Source organism: Rhinolophus sinicus, chromosome 8, assembly GCF_057876585.1.
Source record: "Rhinolophus sinicus isolate RSI-liver-muscle chromosome 8, RSI-T2T, whole genome shotgun sequence".
NCBI lineage: Eukaryota > Metazoa > Chordata > Mammalia > Chiroptera > Rhinolophidae > Rhinolophus > Rhinolophus sinicus.
In genome coordinates, this window is record NC_142508.1 from 50422186 (window position 1) to 50444352 (window position 22167).

At 50.4% G+C, this 22167-nt stretch overlaps 1 protein-coding gene across 1 annotated transcript in view; it reads right to left on the reverse strand.

Moving 5' to 3' along the window:
* The window catches only part of JPH3 (junctophilin 3), an 80585-nt gene that overhangs the window by 37916 nt on the left and 20502 nt on the right, over nucleotides 1-22167 (reverse strand). Inside the window, exon 2 of the mRNA XM_019742739.3 lies at nucleotides 13484-14261. Within this exon, the coding sequence (XP_019598298.3) occupies nucleotides 13484-14261 (778 nt within the window). The remainder of the gene's footprint in view (nucleotides 1-13483; nucleotides 14262-22167) is intronic.

A 22167-nucleotide genomic window follows, 5' to 3' on the forward strand; every position in this document is an offset into this window, starting at 1 on the left:
GGGAAGATGGAAAAATTCTAGAGATGGATGGTGGTAGTGGTTGCACAACATTGTGAATGTACTTAGTGCCACTGAACTGTACTTTAAAAATAGTTAACATGGTAAAGTTTATGTGATGAGTAATTTATCACAATTATTATTATTTTTTTTAATAAATAAGTGTACTCATTGGCAGTGGCTCTGTTCCAGGTGGGGACTCAGGACCCAGGTGGCTTTGATCTTCAACCCTGGCTCCCAAGGCTGCCACATGTCTGGGGAAGCCGAGGACCCAGAGGGGAGGGTCACTTCACTCTCACCCAGTACACGGCCACCCCACCTCAATCGCATAGAGGCTGGGCAACTCCATCCAGCTGTGTGCTGGGGGGAAGGGACGGGGTTGGTGAGCCCAGAGTCCAGCGGGAGAAGAAACGCAGCCTGGTTTTATTTCAAGTTTCCTTGTTGCCCCAAGAACATTCCTACCCAAGACTGTTTTCAAATCAGAGAGAAAGTGATTAATCTGCCTCAGGAAGAGAGTGATACTGTGCGGCCCGGTCCCTGTGCGGAGGGTGTGACACTTCCCTGTAGTAGGAAGGAAGGAATGTGGAGGTGAGAGAGCACAGGGCAACAATAACAAAGGAATGAGCACTCCACTAGGCCCTGTGTTGGAGCGCTGCATTGTTTCCTGGGGCCACTGCAATAAACTAGCATGAAACGGCTGGGTCAGAACAACAGAACTTTATTTCTTCATAGTCCAGGAAGCCGGGCATCCAAAATCAAGGTGTGGGCGGGGCCACACTCCCTCTGGAGGCTCCAGAGGAGGGTCCTTCCTGCCTCTTTCAGCTCCTGGGGGCCCCAGGTGCCCCTTGGTCTGTGGCTGCATCACTCCTGTCGGCCTCTTTCCGTGTCTCTGAGTCCTACGCGGTCTTCTTATAGGACACCTGTCACTGGATTAGGGTCCACCCTACTCCAGTGTGGCCGCCTCTTAACTAACTATATCTGCAAAGATGTCATTTCTACATAAGGTCACATCTGAGGTTCTGGGTGGACATGAATTGGGGGGGCACTATTCAGCCCCTACCAGCCCCCCATGACAGGTACTGTGCTCTCACCAGCCCCAAGGGGGGGAGGTCTTATGGATTTATGGTGGGGGGAGACTGAGGCTCGAGTAGCAGACTGGGACTCTAACACCTACACTATCCATCTCCCACTATCCAGGGGCCCCAGGGCTGGGGGCTCAAGGGAAGAGAGGGTAGGGCCCAGACAGGCGAAGGTGAGATGGGAGAGCAACACACACCTTCTTGACTCCCTGACACTCTTGTGATTTCCTGGGTGGCATCCTAAGGTTCAGGAAGGGGTCAGCGTCCCGAGAAGCTTCAGTCTCTCTTCCCCAAGGAACCCAAACTGGGGAGAGCTCTGTAATAACGTCTCTGGTTGAGCTCACCAGGACCTTGGGGGAGGGACTGAGTCTCCCTGGTGACAATGACAGGAAAACTCAGGTCTGCCCCCAGGCCAACCCCACTGCTCCCCAGGGGTGCCAAGGACTCAGAGTCAGGGAGTCAGTGCAGAGCAAATGCAGCAGACCCCGAAAAGAGGGCACATGTATTTATTAAAAACCCAAATTGTAGGCAGTTCTCCAAAAAAGGGGCACGCGGCCAACAAGCGCACGAAAAGCAGGTCGACATCACCTGCCATCAGGGAAACGAAAATCAAACTCACGAGATGCCATTAGGATAACTAGAATCAAGCAAGAGCTGGGGAGAATGTGGAGAAACTGGCACCCACCTGCACTGCTGATAGCAATGCAAAATGGGGCAGCCACAGGGGAAAAGAGGGTGATGGCACCTCAAAAAGTTGAACCTAGAATTGCCATGTGGCCCAGCAATTCCACTCCTAGACGTATACCCCAAAAGAACTGAAAATATGTCCATAAAAGAATTTGAACACGAACGTTCATAGCAGCATTATTCACAATAGACAAAAGTGCAAACAACGCAAAGGTCCATCACAGATGAATAGTAAACAAAATGTGGTCCTTCCACACAATGGAATGTTACTCGGCCATAACAAAGGAATGAAGCTCTGACACACGCTACGGCTGGATGAACCTTGAAAACATGATGCTGAGTGACAGAAGCCAGCACAAAAGACCACCTATTGTGTGATTCCACTTACATGAAATGTCCAGAATAGGTAAATTCATACAGGATGTAGGTTTGTGGTTGCAGGGAACTGGGAGAGTGATTGCTGATGGGTAACAGGTTTCCTTTGGGCGTGATGAAATGTTCTGGATGGTTGCACAATCTGAATACACTAGAAACCAGTGAACGGTACACTTTAAAAGGGGGATTTTTATGGTATATGAATATATCTCAATAAAAAGTGACTGAGGCACTTCTATTTATTCATTCATTTATTCATGAATAAATACATAAAGTATTTACATAAAGTATAGTACTACATAAAGCAAAGTACTACATAAAGTATAGTTCATGAATAAATGAATCTCTACATTGTTCCCTTCTAAAGTTTAGACAGAGTTCATTTGCCCAGTGTCCCCTCAGTAGGGACTATCCCTCCCCTGCTCTATGTCCTAGTGTCAGTCAGGGTGTCCGTCCTCTGCCCACCTTCCTCTACATTTGAGGTGGGCACATGACCCAGCCTGGCCAATCATAAAATCCCATATCTCATGGGCAGTGAGTGGGCAGGTGACTCCAGCAGAGCCAACAGACCCTTTCCAGATCATTATTTTACAGGTGCTGGGAGAAAACGCTCTCTCCTTCCTTCCAGGATCAAAAACTATAAGGATTCTGTGAACTCTTTTCTTTCCTACCACATATGCAGAGAATCTGCTGGAGAATGAACTTAATACAGAGAGGAAAGCAGAACCAAAAGAGGAAGAGAAAGACAGAGCCCTGACTATCTGAACCCTGGATCTAGCTGTGCCTGAAGCCCATACGGGAATGGGAGCTGATACAGGGCCTGCTTGCTTGAGCTAATTTGAGCTGTGATTCTGTTGTTTGCCACTGAGTCCCGATTAGTACAGCCAAATCATACTTTACACAGACATAGGTTTGGAGAAGACCTCAAAATTACTCTTCAAAATCACCTAAAGTATAGTTCTACATTTAGGGGCTCTGTAATGCAAACTATATAGCTCTTTAAACAACAGAAACTACCCTTAGCAAGATGCTTTTGCAGTGAGAAGTTCCCTTTTCCCATCTTGTTCCTTTCATCCCTGCCTCTGTTTCTCTCTCCTGCCTCTAAGCTGATAGGGTTGAATCCATAACTTTAATAGTCCAGGGGTGTGACTTCTCTGGACACTAGACAGCTGGGAGAGGGAGACCTGGGGTGGATGACCCACTGCCTGCCAGAGCCCATTAATGGGTTTTTGGAGGTTCAGGAGGCCCAGGGCAGGATCTGGGGGTGGTGGTAGGAGAAGGCTGACAGCAGACAAAGCCTGGAGCTCACAGTGGAACGGCTGGGACATTTTGAGAATAGTGACATCTGTAAGCAGGGGCAGGTTCTTTTAGTAACCAAGATAATCCACCCCCCCTTCTAACTCACCAAACGATCTGTGAAGCCCAACACACACACACACACACACACACACACACACACACACACACACACACGCCTTGTGTAGGTTGTTTTTCATGAAAAACTGTCATGGCCAGCAAAAAGCCGAAAAACTGGAGCAGTGCCTACAAACTGGGGGACAGGATGCACGAGCACGTGAAAACCAAATAAACTTTGGGGGGAGGAAGGCATAAGGGGCTTGAGCTGACTCTGGGTTGTTCAGGTGAGTAGTTAAGTTCTGATCCAAGCTCTCTGGAAGGCAGGCTTAATCCCAGGGGCAGGCGCTGTGATTTTCAGAGGAGCTGAGGTGAAGAAACAAGAAGAAAGGCATTCACAACCACGGGAACAGCCTGGTCATGGGGCAGCGTGCACAGTGTACTGGGATGTGCCCCCAAAATTCACATCCACCAGGAACCTCAGAGTGGGTCTTATTTGGGATAGGGCCTTTACAGATATAGGTCATATTGGATGAGGGTGGGCTGTAAATCCAACGATGTGCTCTTATAAGAAGGGAGGACACCAAGAGACACAGAGAAGAGGAGGCCGTGTGAAAACAGAGGCAGAGACTGGGGTGACGTGGCCACAGCCAACAGATGCCTGGAGCCCCCAGGAGCCAAAAGAGGCTGGAAGGATCCTCCCCTAGAACCTTGAGAGGGAACGGCCTTGTTGACACATTGATTTTGGATTTCTGCCCTCCAGGACTGTGAGAGAATAAATTTCTGTTATTTTAGGTCCCCCAGCTTGTGACACTTTGTTATGGCAGCCCCAGGACACACACGCACAGACAATCAGGACTGTCTCTGAAAGGACCGATGGTCCAGTGTGGCTGGTGTGAGGGCACAAGCACAGTGAAGACACTCCATTATCCCTTCCAGAACTGCCCACTGAGTCCTGTATCAGTCAGCTATTCCCACCACAATGCTATGTGACAATCCCCCCCAAAGTAGGTGGCTTAAAACATTCTTGCTCATGCATCTGGGTCACCCCAAGGAACTTTGTGTGTGGTGGCTCCCCAGGACATGTCATGGCATTGGCAAAAGTACAAGAGAGGTGAGCATACAAAGCCTCCCAGGGCCTCAGCTTGGGACTTGTATGCCATCACTGCCACCCTATTCCACTGACCAAACAAAGCCTTAAGTGGGAGGGCCAAACAGTCACAGGACAACGGGCGTGGTCCCAGCAGTGGGGAGAAGCATCAGGAACAATTGTGAAATCTACCACAGTGCCTACCGGTTCTGGCTGGACTGAAACAAACTTAAATGAAATTAAACTTCTCAGATCTGACCAGCGTGGATATGGCTGTTGCAGGCACTGACTGTGCTGTTTCACTCAGGTGGGGAAACTGAGGCCTGGTGACTGCCAAAGAGTTGACGGGAGGGGAGTATTCTCCACCCCTCTCTCCTTGCCTGTGCTAACATGTCACAGAAAAGACAACCAGGTGTCCTCTGTCTTTCCTTGTGACGTTGTTACTCCTCACAATGACCCCAGCAGGCACACATTATCTTCAACCCATTTCACAGGGTTGAAAACGAAGGCTCAGGGAGTTTATGCATCTTGCCTGAGGCCCCAGAGCTAAGAACAGCAGAACCACTTACTGTTTCTCTCAAAGGTGGAGAAAAAATGGGCTCCAGCTGCAACAGGAGGGTTTGGGGTGAGATTTACAGGAAAAATTCCTGCAGTCACCAAGTCTGGGGACAGATCACCAAGATGGTTTTGGAGTCCCTTTCTCTAGGGCCTTGTAAAAGGCAACAGCTTCTCTTGGGAGGCGGGGAGCTCAGGGGAGGATGGATCAAAGGCTCTGCAGCCTCCTCCTCCTCCCCCAGCCCAGGGTGCTCCTAGATGCAGCCAGCATGCGATGTGGCTGGCTCCCTGTCTCCCCATGTCACCCAAGGTGCTTTCCAAGTGCCAGGTGGGAAAGCTGCTTGTGGGTGAGTCAGAGGCGCTGTGTGTTCTGTCTGACAAGTGGCACGGAGTGAAGTGGGCGACGGTCCTAATTGCATCTGACAGCTGGCATCCCCTGACCCCACGCTCGAGGACGAGACACCGTGGAGTGAGAACCGGAGGTGATGGAGGTGGGGGCAGGAGCTGGCTCCCCAAGTCCCAAGACCCTGACACCTGCCAGCTCCCAGGAAGCACCATAGAGATGCTAGACACAGGCCCAAGGTCAAGAGTTCCTGGATCTCTGGGAAGGAACCCAAGGTTTTCGGGCACACATGGCCTCAGGGCAGCAGCTTCTCTACCCCTCAGCACACCCTACACCTGGTCATTTCCCAGGATCATTCACCTACTCCCTAATCTCTCCTCCATTTGTGTTTCCTTTTTTTAATGTTGGGAGGACAGAGCAGGAACAGATGGCTATTGCCCATGTGGCATGTGGCTGGCCCTCCCCCGGAGGCAGGAAGCCACACGTACCCTGCAGAGGGCCCAACTCCACAGGCCTGGAAGCACGGCTGCAGAGCAGGCCGCCTGGTGGGCACAGGAAGAGGACGGGCAGGCTTGTTCTGGAGGACCACACTGGGAGAATACCCGGGTGACATGTCCTGCCCTCAGCCAGAACGGGCAGTGCACGGTTTCCTATGGAGCTGTAGCAAATTCCCGTATGCACAGGGACATCAAACAACACACAAGATCATCTTATAGCTCTGGAAGTTAGAAGTCCAAAATGAATCTACCGGGGGGGCTGAAAGCAAGGTTTCGGCAGGGATGGTTCCTTCTGGAAGCTCTAGGGCACAATCCTTTTCCTCACCTTTCCCAGCGTCTAGAGGCCACCTGTATTCTTAGCTTGTGGCCACATCACTCCAACCTCTGCGTCCCTCACCCCAGCTCCTTCTCTGACTGACCCTCCGGTCCTTCTCTAATAAGGACCTTTGTGATGACACTGACACCCCCCACCTCACAGATAATCCTGCACAGTCCCCTCATCTCCAGATCCTTAATTTAATCACACCCGCAAAGTCCCTTTTGCCATGGAAGGTCTCATAGCCACAGGTTCCAGGGGTTAAGACATGGCCCTCTTTATCAACCCGCCTCAGGGAGAAACCCCTCAATGACACAGCAGTCAGTCAAGGCCACCCCACCACCTCCTCCTGAATCTTCTCTCCCAGCCAAGGTAAACTGGTGTAGCTTTTTTGCCAGGCAATGTGGCAGCATCTCCCACACACTTTAAATGGAGTGCCTGCTCTGGGAGATTCTGGTGCAGACATACCCACGCCAGGAGCAAAGGCGGGTGGACAAGAACAGTCTCTGCTGCCTTGTTTGTAAGACTGAAAGATCGGACGCATCTGAAACATTCATGAATAGAGTACAAGTTGGATCAATCTGGTGCCTTGGACCATGGAACACTATGTAGCCATTAGAGAAACATATAGGTCTGGATATGCTGACATGGTAAGATGTCCTTCATACAAGCTAGGAAAAAGAAAAACAAGCTACAAAACAGCACTAACAGTACAATTCTGTTGCTGGTACAAGAAATCATGGAGGTGTGACACACATATCTGCAAATGCATTGAAAAAAGTCCGAAAAAGCTAATCCCCTGTTAGGAGATGAGCAGGTGCTGGTGGGACATAGTTACTTCATACCAATCTGTTCATTGTTTTAATATTTTTACAAGGATATATTATCATTTTAATAATTTTTTAACCTAACATACCACCCTCCTCCCCCAATTTCAGATCCTCATAGATAGTTTCCTTTAAGATGCAAAGATGTCCCGGTCAGAGAGCCCAGGCAGGTAATTCAAGCTCCCACTGGACCCCACCGGACTCAGTGCATGACTCCTTGTGCCTCAGCTCTGGGACTGGCCTGGCACAGATCTATAACTCACAGGAGCAGCAGAGTCACTGCGGACAGCTGACGGCAAACAGGCAGGGTGCCTGAGACCCACCAGTAGATACCAGCTCAGGGCCAGGCACATAGCAGGTGTTCGAAAAGCATATGGAAGCCCCTCCCTGAGCAGACCACACCTGAGGTTTATACACCAAATCCTTCCCATCCCAGCGGCAACACTGCATTTGGAGAACATGTCAAAGGAGCCAGCCAACCCCTTTGCCCCCATATTCACAATCAGGGGTGAATATGATCCAGGTCTGAAGGGGTCAAGAGATGGAGCAGGGCAAGAGGCAGCACCCCAGATGTGAAGTCTAGTTCTGACTGGGACACTGCCTGGTTGTGAGACCTGGGCATTGCCCTATAATATAGGGGAGCCTGGCTCTTGGCCACACTTCCCATGGGACCCATTTTCCCACTGTGTTGGCAGGGACGGTCCCCATCCTGCCTGGCATGCAGATTCTACATGCAGCGATCAATTAGTCATGTCTGCTGTGGGTGCAGGAGTGAGAATCTGTTGCCAATGTGCCAAGAATTTGTCATCTCCCATCTAAATGCTTATTAAGATCCCTCCTGGCTCCACCCACCTGAACCTATGTTTCTGCTCACTCAGCAAAGCATCACAAGATGACGTTAGCTGACAGCCAGCAGGCAGGTGGGCCTGTCGCCATAGCCCTGTCATTTCCATGATAACCCAGCCAGCCTCAACACACAGGAACAGGTGCCCTCATCCACCTGGCATCCTCTGGGAAGGCTCTCGCCCCCACCAGGACAGACGGATGCCCTCTGTGTCCCTGGGCTCCGCAGCCCAGCCCCACCTCCTGCCTCATACTCGTGTCCATCCAAGGCTGCTCCTGGGGGAAGAAGAGATCTTTGAAAAGCACAGCCACCCCTGCCTACCTCCTCCTCGTCCCCAAACATAGCAGTCATTCCCAGGAAGCAGAGGTGGCCCCAAGCTCCAGGCTGCGGGTTGAACGCCAGGCAGAAGCCAGGCCAAGAAGTGGGGGGTGGGGACATGGAACGCTTGGGGCATCGTCCTGCCTAGCGTGTTCTGGATATCTGCTCCCCACCCTCACCCCTAGTCAACTCAAAGTGCAATTTCAAGAGCCAACCTGGTCCCCTGCAGGGGTCTTGGGGTGGGGTGCGGTGTGCGTGTGTGTGTTGTACACAATGAGTTCTCATTCTCTCCTCACAAACACCCCCTATGCCTACACACCACACACACCATCTTGTGCGATCCCCACAACACAGGACCCCAGGGGGAATTTCCCTCCACCGTTCTCTGTGAGTCAGTGACCCGCCTAAGGCCAGAAAAGGAGCCAGTGAGTCAGGACTCAGACCACGTCTGTGGGATGTCAGGGTCCAGGCACTACAACACCAGACTAAGCCTCGGGAGCATGCAATTCTCTCTTCTGTGAACTCTGCCAGAGGACATTGCCTTGCCGGACCAGGAGGATCCACCTCACAACCTCAAGAATCTGTGGCCATAAGCGAGGTCCCACAGCCCCCTCGGACAGGACAGAACACTCAGCTGTGGCTGCTCCTTGCGAGCTTGGTCCAGTCATCCCTTGCATCAAGGCAGCCATGGCCACCACCAGGCCTCCTGGTCCCCAGAACCCAAGGAAGTGGCCGGTGCCCCAGACAATGAAAGAAAGTGGGGCCTAAGCAGTTATTCATTCATTCATTCATTCATTCATTCATTCATTCATTCATTCGAAACATAGCTATTGCACAGACACTACACTGTTGAGCCACACACTGTCCCAGGTGCTGGGGACTCAGCAGTAAACCCCTGTCCTGGAGGAGTTCACGTTCCAATAGAACGGAGTCAATACATGATAATAAACACTTCCTCTCAGCTTTTTATGACTTTGCAAAACCCTTTGACATCTTTTCACAGTAAACGCTTATTGCAGATAAATCGCAAAGGAAACAGAGAGAGGGGTTCCCAGCAAAAGGAACACCACCAGACTCCCATGTAACTTTCACAGGGTCTGTAGGGTCTAATCCGTCCTGGGTTTCATACCGTCCAGAACCCTCCCTGTCCTCTGCCTGGGCAGACATAGCTAGCTGATCCCAGCACTGCACTGGGTGCAGTGTCAGATACCTTCTTAAGCATGAACCCTCAACCCAGAGTGCTACTGAAGTGTCCCAGGGCAACCACGGCGAGGGAAGATGGGGAGGGGCAAAGGGGCCACAATCTGCCCCGTCCCACCCCTAGCTCAGCTCCTACCAGTACCTTTATCTGGTTTATACCTTGGGGAGCTGTGAGTTTATGTGACTAAGGGCTCTGCAACCGAAAGTTGAAGTGTGATGCCCTCTTTCATCTCTCGTAGGTGACAGGTTTATATTTTGACTCTCAACCAGACCACAGGCTGGTCCTTGGAAAGACCAAGACCTCTGGTGAACAGCAGATGACAGTCATTGGGTTTCATTTTCCAGGCCAGCAGCTAGGAGCACTGAGATCGACTAGTTATGTCTGCCACAGACATATTGAGGGGTGACAGAGAAGCAGCAGGCGAGAAGGTGACATATTTGCTATCCAGGTAGAGGACACTTCATAAAAGTGTCCCGAGTGTATGAAGGCAGGAGGGGTCTACACTGTGGTCCACAGAATACAATCTGTTTAAAGCAAGTTCACTGAGAGAGCCCTCAAGTTTCCCACTTTGCTGGGACTAACTACTGTTGGGTGACAGGACAGAATGCAGCCTGTCACAGCCCGTCACTAAGGAGAGTTCATAACGGGGTGCAGAGGACCCTACAGGAGGAAGTCACAGGTGAAGGATGGTAGTGCCTTCTGCTCTGATCTTGTCTCGCCCGGATTGACCCTACTGGCACACCTTCCCTTCACCCTCGCCTCCCACTGAAGACGCTGTCAGGGCACCCTCCACCTTCTGCCTTTGCCTCAGGCACATCTGTGGGCATCTCCTCTCACCCGTGGCCTCCTATGAGAGAGGAGAGTGGTGGTTCTCGTGCCAGCCTCCTGGGATCTCCCCAGGAATGCAAATTCTCAGGTCCCACCCAGACGTGCTGCTGAATGAGAAGCTCTGGGAGTGGGTTCCAGCCATCTGCATTGTACACACCAGAAGAGGGTGCTGGAGGTACCTGAGAGCTGAAGGGCTCTGCAGCCCAGGTGGCTTGCCAGGAAGGAACTCAGCATCTTGAGGTGGCAGCGTAAGAAAGAGCACCCCAGGCAATTCCCACGCACACAGGTGGGTGGGGAGGGGAGCTGGGAACCTGCTGCAGACCCTGTCCCAAGAGGTCAGAACTGCCCAGACTCTGAGAAGCGGTTCCAAGTGCTGCCTGAGGTCTCCCCTCCTCTTAGACACATTTTAAATGCTAGACTGTGCTTTTGAACGCTCCCATGACATAGGAGACCCACTTAGGAGGAGATGGAGGCCACAAGCGGGCTACATCCCCCGTCCCCGGCACTGCACAGGTCCAGGCTCTGCATCACCCCTCCCACAGCACCCGTCTCCGTGCGGTATGTGTAGTGTGTGTCTGAATGTGTGTGTGTGTGAATATGAAAGAGTGGTGCCTGTGTGTTATGAGTGCGTGTGCCATGTCAGTGAGTTGTGTGTGGGATACGTGTAAATGTGCGTGTGTACAGAGTGGGACACTTTGGTCAGCCAGTCCCATTCTCAAAAAGGGGCTGGACTCCAAAGCCCCAAATGTAGCAGGTATATGCAACCAGGAACCCACTTTACTGCTCCCTAAGCACCTGCCCAGGTGCCTGTCACACTTGTGACAGGACAATCCTCTTGGTCGCACACTGACCAGCCCCTCAGCCCTCCTTCCCTCCGTCCTCCCTCCATGTAGTAACACACTGACAGAGCCCCCCCCCCCCCCCCCGGAGATTTGGACACACCAAAGCTGGCTGGCCAATGCCCCATGGGTCCCAGGCTGCCCCAACTTCTTTGTACCCCTCTAGCCCTCCTGGCCCTCTCCCAGTCCCTGCTTCTCATGGGTGAGCCCTCAAAAACCCCCACACTCTCCTCCCTACCCAGAGGGGCAGGGTTGCCCCAGGCATAGGATGGAACTGTCATCCCTTGGGTTCTCAGGCCTTCACAGCAGGCGAGTGCCATTATTCCTGTTTCACTCAGAAAGGTTGAAAACCTGCCTTCGTGGAGCGCCCTGGGCGCACTGACTGAGCTCTGCCCACACCACCACTTCGGCTCCTTAATGGGAACCAGTGCCCCCCAATCTCTGTGGGATTTGTCAGAAAACTCCTCAGTCCTAAAAAGTTCACCTGGTCATTGGACTCTAAAACAAAGTCAGCTTCATGGAAGACCGTCCACTGAATCTTTGTGCTTCTGCCCCCCCCCCCCCGACCCTCAGCCCAGAACTAACCTGCAGGACAGATGGGAGCTGCCATGAACACCCCAAATCTTTGACAACGCCATGCCCTGCCCTGTAATTGCTTCTTGTCCACTGAAGTCAACAAAACAACCAAACATAATACAAAAGGTAAAAAAAAAAAAAAGCAAACATTGGATGGAAGGAAATATGCCAAAATGCCAGCAAGAGTCTCTGGTGACATATTAGACCAGACCTAATGTTGCTTTTCTCCGTTTACATTCTATTTTCCAATTTTTCTATATGGAGCAAGTATTACATTTATAATGGAAAAAATAACTATTGAACCTAATTTGATCTTAAAATACTAGGTGAGTAGTCATAACTGTGGCTCCTATTTATTTCCGTGCCTGAACATTTCTAGGGGAGCAGAGAGGGGGCGGACAGAGCAATTTTGGACCTCAGTGTTCAGGTATAGTAATGCCATTTTTCTTTGGGCTTCTTGGAATGGATTTTGTTTCCCTCTAAAACCTCAGATACTGTGAGTGGCAGATATTCTGCCAACAAACTGCAGCCACCATTTTTATTCTTTCACTGTGGCTCAAAGGTCACTGAAAACCAGAACCAAATGGGCTAAAATTTTAATTAAGTGACAAGGTTGGGAAGGCCTGAGCATAACTGGGCTGGAAGCTTTCCTGGAATAACTCCAGGCCTACCCCTGGCTGGGAATACAGAATCATCCAGAAAGATGCTGGGGCCTGTCGTCCTGGATGTGTCCTGCCTGGGCCGCCTGAATGACCCAAAGCTGTCCCCAGACCCCTGTCTCAAGCCCCAGGATTCTCAGGGAAGACCCTGAGGGCCCTACTCTGACCCACCAAAGCAGACAGATGGCAGAAGCTTCCAGTTAACTCAGTCAGGAATTGTTTCTTTAGAACCCAGGAGCATGGCTGCCTAGGGGGCACTTGGCTTTTAACACAGCAACTTCCTTCAACCTGCGGCAGGCATCTGCCACGTTCTGGCTGTCCAAAGCCTCCCACAGCCTAGCCTGGACCAGATCTGGGCTCAGACGCTTACCTCTGCAGCTCCCAGAGATTCAGACCCGGCATCCCCTTCTTGCAGCTCTGAAGCCCTCATCCCTGCACCAACACTACAGAGACCTCAAAATCCAACATGGTGCCCGCCAACGGTCAATTCCAGACCCACTGCTGAGGGCCCAGCAGCCCTGCTGACCCTAAAGTCAGTAAGTCCTTTATCCCATTCAGAACAGCTGCTGGCCCACAGCACCAAAAGTTGCACAAACACTTGCCCAGCGCCCACAGCTCATCTGTCAGGTTGGTGCCATCTCCTAGGCCAATGGACAATCTGGGTCGCAGGCTGGGGTGACCAGGGCAGCTTACACCCTCTTCCCACATCCCAGCAACGCTGGGCACTCCATGCCCACCTGGGAGTGTGGCCACAGTGGCATCACACCTTTGTCTTAAGCCAGCAGTTGTCTAGTGCACTTTACTAGCAAAACAGCCCACTTTCCTTATCCGTTAATATTTTATGTTAAACACATCATATAAAACAGACAAAAGCGGTACTTCTCTGTTTGAGGAGAGGCGGTAGCAGCCAGAACGTCCTCAGATGGACCCTTTCCTTGCCCTACCTCTGAGAACTTCTGAGGAACCCCAGGGTTCCACGGGGCATAGTTTGAGAAAGACCAGTGTAGGCCTCAAACTGGGTGTCACGATTGACCAGATCAGGCCTGGCTCAGCGCCCCAGACCACCTTGCCACCCCCGGCCCCGCCTTCATCCTCCTACCTGGAGGCCGCAATCTCCGCCTTCTGCTTAGCGATGGTGGCAGCCCGCTCGGCCGCCTCCACGGCCCGGTCCACCTTCTCGCGGATCTTGCTGGCGCGCAGCGGGATGAGGTTCTTGCGCTTGCCGCTCACGAGGATGTTCTGTTTGTACTTGCCCTCCTCCTTGGTCCCGTCGGGAAAGGTCATGCAGCCGTAGCCATGCCGCCGGTTGCTGGCCCACTCGCCCTCATACTTGAGCCCGTCGGAGCGCTGGCTCACGCCGAAGCCCGCGCGCTTGTCGTTCTTCCACTCGCCCACGTAGGTCTCGGTGGTGGTGGCGTCGATGTCGTCCTCGATGACCGACAACTCGGCCTCGCCCTCCCCCAGGCTGATGGTGGAGTGGATGTCGCTGGCCGTGGAGCTGACCGTGCTCATGCCAGCCTCGCTGCGGAACGAGCTCTGCTTGCTGCGCTGGCTGGCCAGGCTGCTCTTGGACTCCGACTTGCGCAGCTTCAGCCCGCTGAGCAGCGAGCGCCGGAACAGCCCCTTCTTCTTGTTCTTGAGGATCTCGGAGTCACTGTGGGCCACGAGCACGAAGCCCCCGCGGGACACGGCCGGGGAGCCGGCCACCGCCGGGGAGGCGTCGGGATGCAGGGCGGCGCCATTGGTGTGCTCACTGCGCAGAGAGTTGATGGACGTCCTCAGGGGCGAGCGGATGACTGCCGCCATGCCGTAGGGGACACTCTGTCGCACACCGTAGCCTTGGCGCATGCCACCGACCCACTGGCCCTGGTAGGTCCCTGCAGAGACAAAGGAGAGAGGGTCAGTTCCCAGGAGGGTGACAGAGAAGGGGCACCTTACACGGCACTCAGAGCCTCCATGGTCCTCTCTGTCTTGGGGCAACTCTGTGAGGTTAACAGTGAGGGAGACAGACCATGGTACATTTTTGTGCTTTATGTCACTGGTGGTTGTTTTTAAAGACACTTCCCTCCTGCCTCCCCCAGTTGAATTTTGTTCTCTCTCTTAGAAGTTGGGGAGGGGGAAGGGAGGCCTAAGAGTCTGGATGTACAGTCAGGACCACAGAGTCAAGAGTGAGTTGGAGAGTTCCCCCTGCACATGGGCAGAAGGCCAACCCAGCGAAGACCAAGGAGGGACGTAGTGAAGAAGAAAGAAGCACATCCTGGGTGAGTGGCAGCTATGGGAACACTTGGCTACAAACTGGGTGCTGAAGAGGCTGTCTTAGGAGGTAGAAAGTTCCACGTTGCTGGAGGTATCGAAAAAGAGTTTGGAAGAGCACTCGGTGGGAACACTTTAACTGCATTGGGACCTTAAGTGCTTGGGGACCTTAAGGCATTGAGATTGGCAGACCTGATACCCCCAAAAGAATCAAAAGCAAGTATTTGAAGAGATATTTGCACACTTGTGTTCATAGCAGCATTATTCACAACAGCCAACAGGTGGAAACAACCCAAGTTTCCATAGACGCGTAAATGGATTAACCAGATGGCGTCCATCCATACAATGGAATATTATTCAGCCCTGAAAAGGGAGGAAATGCTGGCATATGCTCCAACATGGAAGAACCTTGAGAACATTATCTGAGTGAAATAAGCCAGTCATAAAAGCGCTAGTGCTGTATGATGACATTTACATGACGTGTCTAGAATAGTTAAATTCATAAAGACAGAAAGTAGAAGGGTGATTGCCAGGGGTGGGGGGAGGGAGAAGTGGGGAGTTGTTTAATGGAAACAGTTTCTGTCTGAGGTGATGGAAGTTTTGAAAGTAGATAGAGGTGATGATGGCTGCCTAACATTGTGAATGTAATTAACGCCACTGAATTGTGCTCTTAAAAGGGGTTAAAATCGCCAATTTTATCATATCTATCTATATCTTAACATAATAAAATAAAAAGGCAAAAAATCAGCAAAACTGGGCTCATATTCTTGCTCTGCTTATAGGCTGTGTGACTTTAGGCAAGTTTCTTTCTCTCTTTTATTTATTTATTTTTTTAAGATTTTATTGGGGAAGGGGAACAGGATTTCATTGGGGAACAGTGTGTACTTCCAGGACTTTTCCAAGTCAAGTTGTTGTCCTTTCTATCTTAGTTGTGGAGGGTGCAACTCAGCTCCAGGTCCAGTTGCCACTGTTAGTTGCAGGAGACACAGCCCACCATCCCTTGCGGGAGTCGAACCAGCAACCTTGTGGTTGAGAGGATGCACTCCAACCAACTGAGCCATCTGGGAGCTGAGTGGCAGCTCATTGACTTCATTCTAGTTGCGGAGGGCGCAGCTCACCAGCGCCTGTGGGAATCGAACTGGCAGCCCCGTTACCCAGCGCTCGTGTTCTAACCAACTGAGCCATCCGTCCGCCCCTAGGCAAGTTTCTGGACCTCTCTGTCCCTCAGTTTCCTCATGTATAACAGAAGGAACCTAAAACTCTTCACACCATAGGTCGCTGTGAGAATTAAATGACCCTCAGCAAAGTGAGCATCCACCTGTATCTGTCCTTCGTGTTATTAGAGATATTAGCAGGCTTCAGCAAGACACCAAGGCGGGGACATTCCATCTGGTAAGGGCTTTAGGGTGAGAATGGGGGGAGGGGGTTCTGTCCCATTACTCTTCCAACTCACTGTCGCAGAGGCTGCACACCCGAGGTTCAGAGGCAAAGATTAGCTTGTTCTGAGCGACAGAGAAGGTGGAACTACGGTTCCAGGTCCGGGGTGCGGGCTTTCCCTCCCACTCTCCCTGAGCAACCATGTCCTGCCATCCTGGCCTTCCACAAAGCCACCCAGCCGTGTCCCTGAGGAGTTCAGTGACCAGGACAAACCACAGCCTCTCTGAGCCTGTTTCCAGTGAAGTGAGGGCAACCACTCAGTGACTTACTCCTGAATTCTGGGACTTTGCAGATCCTATGATGGATTAGCTGACACTGGGAAGGGTTAAAATGTGCACATAGGGCATACCCAGGGCCCAGACAAAGGTGACCAGCTAGGACAAAGGATCTGTAGAGCGAGGCCTCGTTTAAAAATATATACATCACTTCATGTCCTGAACAGGCAAATCCAGAGACAGAAAGCAGACTGGTGGTTGCTGGGGCTGGGGGGAGGGGGAATGGGAGTGACTGCTAACGGGGATGGGGTCTCCCTTTGGGGTGATGAAAATGGTTTGGAACTAGATAGAGGTGATGGTTGCACTAAATACACTGAATTGCCACTGAATTGTTCACTTTCAAATGGTCAGTTTTACATTATGTGGATTTCATATTAGTTTTTCAAAACAGATGTAATGATTGGTAGCAGAGAAATGAATGGAAGCACAGTGAAAAAAAAATATATATAAATAATTTCAAATTCCCAAAATTACACAAAAGAAGAGCTGGTCAAGTTCTAAGGGGTTTTGAGAGTAGAATCAGGGATGGGCTTTAAAACAAACGCCTGTGGTCGACCAGGTCTTGCTGGGGTGACTAGTCTAGAGGTGCTGGAGCTCTGGGAGAGCAGAGCTCACAACCTGGGGGACCTCACTTCACTTCTCAGACCTCAGTTTAGTCCCCTGTGAAGTGGGCGTGATAACTGTACCCACCCGCTAGGTTCAAATTCTATAACATATGCACATAAAGTACTGAGCGTGACGGAGTGGCTAAGCCTTCCTTGCCCAGAGTTTGTAATCTTGTTGTATTTGTATTTTTGTCCCCAGTGGGAACACATCTCTGATTTCATAACTGACGTCAATAAGAAAATGGATTTCGATATACAGAAACACTCTCCAAATCAGCTCCGCTATGACTGGCCCGGGCAGCTCGGCCTCATGGCTACACAGCAAAGGGTGGTAAAGGGTAAGAGAGAATGCAGGCCAGCTCAGCAAGCAGGAGACAAGGAGACAGCCAGGAGCCAGGAGATGGTGCCTCCAAAAGGGAGGCTGTCGGGCTTTCACTCCCCACCCCCGCTGGGCCTCTTCTCTCACCAAAGTCCTTTCTTTTCTGTTTCTTTCTATCCCCACTCATCCCATCTCTCTCTCTCTCTCTCTCTCTCTCTCTCTCTCTCTCTCTCTCTCTCTCCCCCCTCCCTCTCTTTCCCTCTCCCTTTCTCTCTCTCATTGGGGTTGGTGGGGGACCCCATCACCCAGAACACCATCATGACCTGGACAGGAGATCTGAGTGGACTCAGGTGAGGAAATAAACCTCTCCAAATCTCGCCCATCAATGACAACTAGAATGATCCAGATAGTGGGGACGAGCAGATGAGTGAGACAGGACCACCAGTGGGTCTCACGCTTGAACAGAATCAGCATTCCCCATCAGGCATGTTAAAACCCAAGTTTCTGCACCAGTCGGGTGAGCATGGCCTGAGAATCGGCATTTCTAATAAGCTCTCAGGTGAGTCTGACGCTGTGCTCAGGGGACTGCCCTCTGAGGTTCACTAGACAGTCTCTCCAGGACGTGGCACAGCACCTGGTGGGCACCAGTGCTGTCTGGTTCAGGAAACACCTGGATCTGAATCTGAAAACCAGAGCCTCAGCCGGAGTGCAGCCTGGCTAGCTCGGTCCACACTGCTCAGCCAGCTAAGATCCAGCCTCAACCCCAGCTCCTGGCATCTTGGCAGTGTGGACAGTTGGCTCTTGCCAAGTTATATGCATCTCTCTAGGGCCCCACTTGTCTCACACACTCTTATTTTCCTCCTCTGTAGCCCCCACCCATCAGCTGAAGTCCTGAAGCCATCACGTCCCCAGAGAAGCAGCCTCATGGAAACACACAGCCTCACTATGTGCCAGAGTCCAGGGCTGGGACAGCACCAACTTGGAGACGCACAGCCAGATGAAATGGCCTCTGGCCTCTGTAGCAACAAGCCTAAGGCACGTGTCAGATTTGGCCACAAGAAGCCCATGTGGAACGGCGTCTCCCTGTGAGGGTAACGGACATGAGGAAGCACTGAGCAATACCTTTAACTAAGAAGTAGTTTTCCCAGAGTTTCTGGACACAAAAGGCCGAGTGTACTTCATTCAGAGTTAAAAAGACCACCACAGCAATTTCACAGCACAAGGGCCAACCCCAGAAAAATCCAAGCCCGGCAGAAGTCTGAAATGCCTGGTGAGGAAGCTACTGTTCCCCGAACATCCCTGAAGATAAGAGTCACCTGCTGTATTTGTATTTAAGAGAGAGAGAGATTGAGAGAGAGAGAGAGAGAGAGAGAGAGAGAGAGAGAGAGAGAGAGAGAAAGAGACATCCTCAGGCTCCAACTCTGACCTACTGAATCAGGATGGCCCGAGAGGACCAGGTAGTTTGTACATGTCGCAGCTCCTAGGTGATTCTTCTCGTGAGGGCATCCCCCGGGTATATTAGAGATGTGGAAAAGGAAGACCAGGAGGTGAAGCGAGTAATCCAAGGTCACCCAGGCTCATAGGCAGCAGAGCCAGGGTAGCAGCGTCACAGCACAGGTGGGCAGACTATGTTCTAGAACGTTCCCTCCTTTACACTGTATCCTGGACCTCTCTCTACATTTTCTACATCATTAATAATGGTTGCAACTAGTTCAACACGTGAAGTTCCACAATCATATAAATTACAAGCCAGGCCTGTCCTGCGGGAGACCTTCTGTTGTTCATTTTTGATAGCTAATCTTCGTACACCATGTTAAGTTATATCCTTAGGATAAATTCCTAGAATAAAATTGCTTGATCAAAAGGAATGCTTTTTTTTTTTTTTTTTTTTTTTTTTTTAAGGTTTTTGATAAATTGCCCTTGGAGAAAAGACCACATAAAAACTACCATTACCCCCACAGTGTCACCAAAACCAGAAAGTGTCTTTTTTTTTTTTTTTTAAGATTTTACTGGGGGAAGGGGAGCAGGACTTTATTGGGGAACAGTGTGTACTTTCAGGACTTTTTTCCAAGTCAACTTGTTGTCCTTTCAATCTTAGTTGTGGAGGGCGCAGCTCAGCTCCAGGTCCAGTTGCCATTTTTCTAGTTGCAGGGGGTGCAGTCCACCATCCATTGCGGGAGTCTAACCGGCAACCTTATGGTTGAGAGCCCGCGCTCCAACCAACAACTGAGCCATCCGGGAGGCAGCTCAGCTCAAGGTGCTGTGTTCAATCTTAGTTGCAGGGGGCACTGCCCACCATCCCTTGCGGGAGTCGAGGAATTGAACTGGCAACCTTGTGGTTGAGAGCCCACTGGCCCATGTGGGAATCGAACCGGCAGCCTTCGGAGTTAGGAGCACAGAGCTCTAACCGCCTGAGCCACCGGGCCGGCCCAGAAAGTGTCATTTTTAAAAATCTGTTTCAGCTGGGCTCTGAAGAAGTATGGCCACTGGACTTTGTTATGGGAGGAACTGTGTTCCTCCCACATCTCTATGGTGGGGTCCTACGCCAGAGCACCTTAGAATAGAACCGCAGTTGGAGACCATTTTAAAAGAGGTGATTAAAATCAGGTTGTTAGGTAGTGACACATGAAAAGATGCTTAGTTAGCGTCACTGATCCTGAGGGAATGCAAATCAAAACCACACAGAGTAACACCTCACACCCACTGGGGTGGCTACTATCAAAACAACAACCAACCAACCAACCAACCACACAAACAAACAAACAAACAAACAAAAGACAAAAAACAGCAAGTGCTGGGGAGGATGTGGAGAAACAAGAAACATGTGTCCCGTTGTGGGGAACATAAAACGGTGCAGCCACTGTGGAAAAGTCTGGCAGTTCCTCAAGAAAGTGAACATAGAATTACCATACGACGCAGCAATCCCACTTCGGGTGCACACCCAAAAGAATTGAAAGCAGAGTCTCAAAGAGATATTTGCACACCTATGTTCATAGCAGCTTTATTTACAATAGCCAAGAGGTGCCAGCAACCCAAGTGTCCATGGACAGACAGATGGATAAGCAAAGTGTCTGTCCACACAATGGAGTATTACTCAGCCTTAAAAAGGAAGGAAATTCTGCAGCACACTACAATACGAATGAACCTCGAGGACGTTATGCTAAGGAAAGTAAGCCAGATACAAAAGACAATTACTGTACGATTCCACTTACATGAGATACTGAGGGTAGGACAGAGAGTAGGAAGATGGTGCCAGGGGTTGGGGGGAGGGGAATAAGGAATTGTTTAATAGGCAGAGAGAGGGTGGCCATCTGTAAACCAAGGAGAGAGGCCTCAGAAGAACCCAATCCTGCCAGTATCTTGAACTGTGAGACAATAAATGTCTGTTGGTTAAGCCTCCAAATCGGCAATATTCTGCAATGGCAGCCCTAGCAAACTAATACAGGATTCTCAGTCTCTAGCCAGGTGAATTAACTATATAAATAAGAATCATACATTAGGAGGACAAACCAAGAGAAAGGATGAAAAGCCAGATTGCCGAGAACACATAAACAACACATTTTAAAAGAGAGCCTTCCTCCTTTCTACAGGACATAGGAAGAAAAGTTTCTGGAGAAATAGAACTAAACGATTGTGCCTTAGGGACACGAGGCAGAGAAGAGGGTGGGGTGAGGCAAGGACCAGACACAGAACTATTAGGAGGAAGTCCTTAGTTCTGAACAGAGACACTGCCCACTTCCCCAGCCAAATCCAGCCGGAATATTATGCTTGGTCAGGATGGGGAGAATTTCTCCTAAGAGTCCGAGTTGGTCCAGGAGTAAAGGCTGCCACACACAGAACTTCCAATCAGCTTTTGGTACCTTACTTTAATAAATGAACAGCTAAGGACATTTGGAGAAAGCCTCCAACAAGTAAGAGAGAGACCAAAACATACAAATAAATGAGGAAAAAAATTGGGGGGTGGGGTATTGTGAAACATGCAAAGTGTGAAAAAGACATCAAGGAAGTCAGAATTAAATCTTCAGATCAGAAACTGCATCCACAAAATGAGAATCAAATGAAATAAAATAGGAAAAGTCAGAAGAAAAGAAAGAGCTCCTGGAAATTAAAAGTATCATGGCTAAAATAATGTTGGTAAATCAGTTGGAAGAGAAATGCAAGAAAATCTTTCAAAAACCAGAACAAAAAGAAGAGGTGGGCAAAGTAGTGAGAAATAGTAAGAATATTAGAGTCATCCATGAGTCACCCTGAAGGCCCCACATCTATACATTAGGAGCTCCAGAGATCAATGAAGGAAAATTACCAAAGGTATAAAATACGGATGTGTCCTAGAATTGAACAATGTGAGTGTTCAGGCTGTAGGACTCATAGACACCTTGCACAATAAAGGAAAGAATGCCATACCAAGACACGACATTGTGAAATTTCAGAATTCCAATGAGCAAAGATCCCAAACACTTCCAGAGAAAAGGAGAAATAGACTACACATGAAGGACTGAGAATCGGAATGGCATGAGACTTCTCAACAGTAATATTGAAACCTAGAAGTCAGTGGGAAATTGACTCTCCCCCCCACTCCTGCCACCAGTTCTGAACAAAAATGATATTCAGTCTGGAATTCTATACACAACCAATTTACCAATCAAGTAATCCAGCAACAAAAACTGTATCTTCCATGCATCTTTTCTCAGGAAGATACTGCAGGATGTGTTCCACCAAAATGAGGGAGTAGACCAAAACAAAGGAAGACACAGGGAGATCCAACAGGGAGAGGTGAAGGGAATTTCCAGGAAGCAGACAGGAGTTGGAGTGGGGGGATATAGACACACACACACACACACACACACACACACACACACACACACACACACAGAGATACATAGCTCTCTCTCTA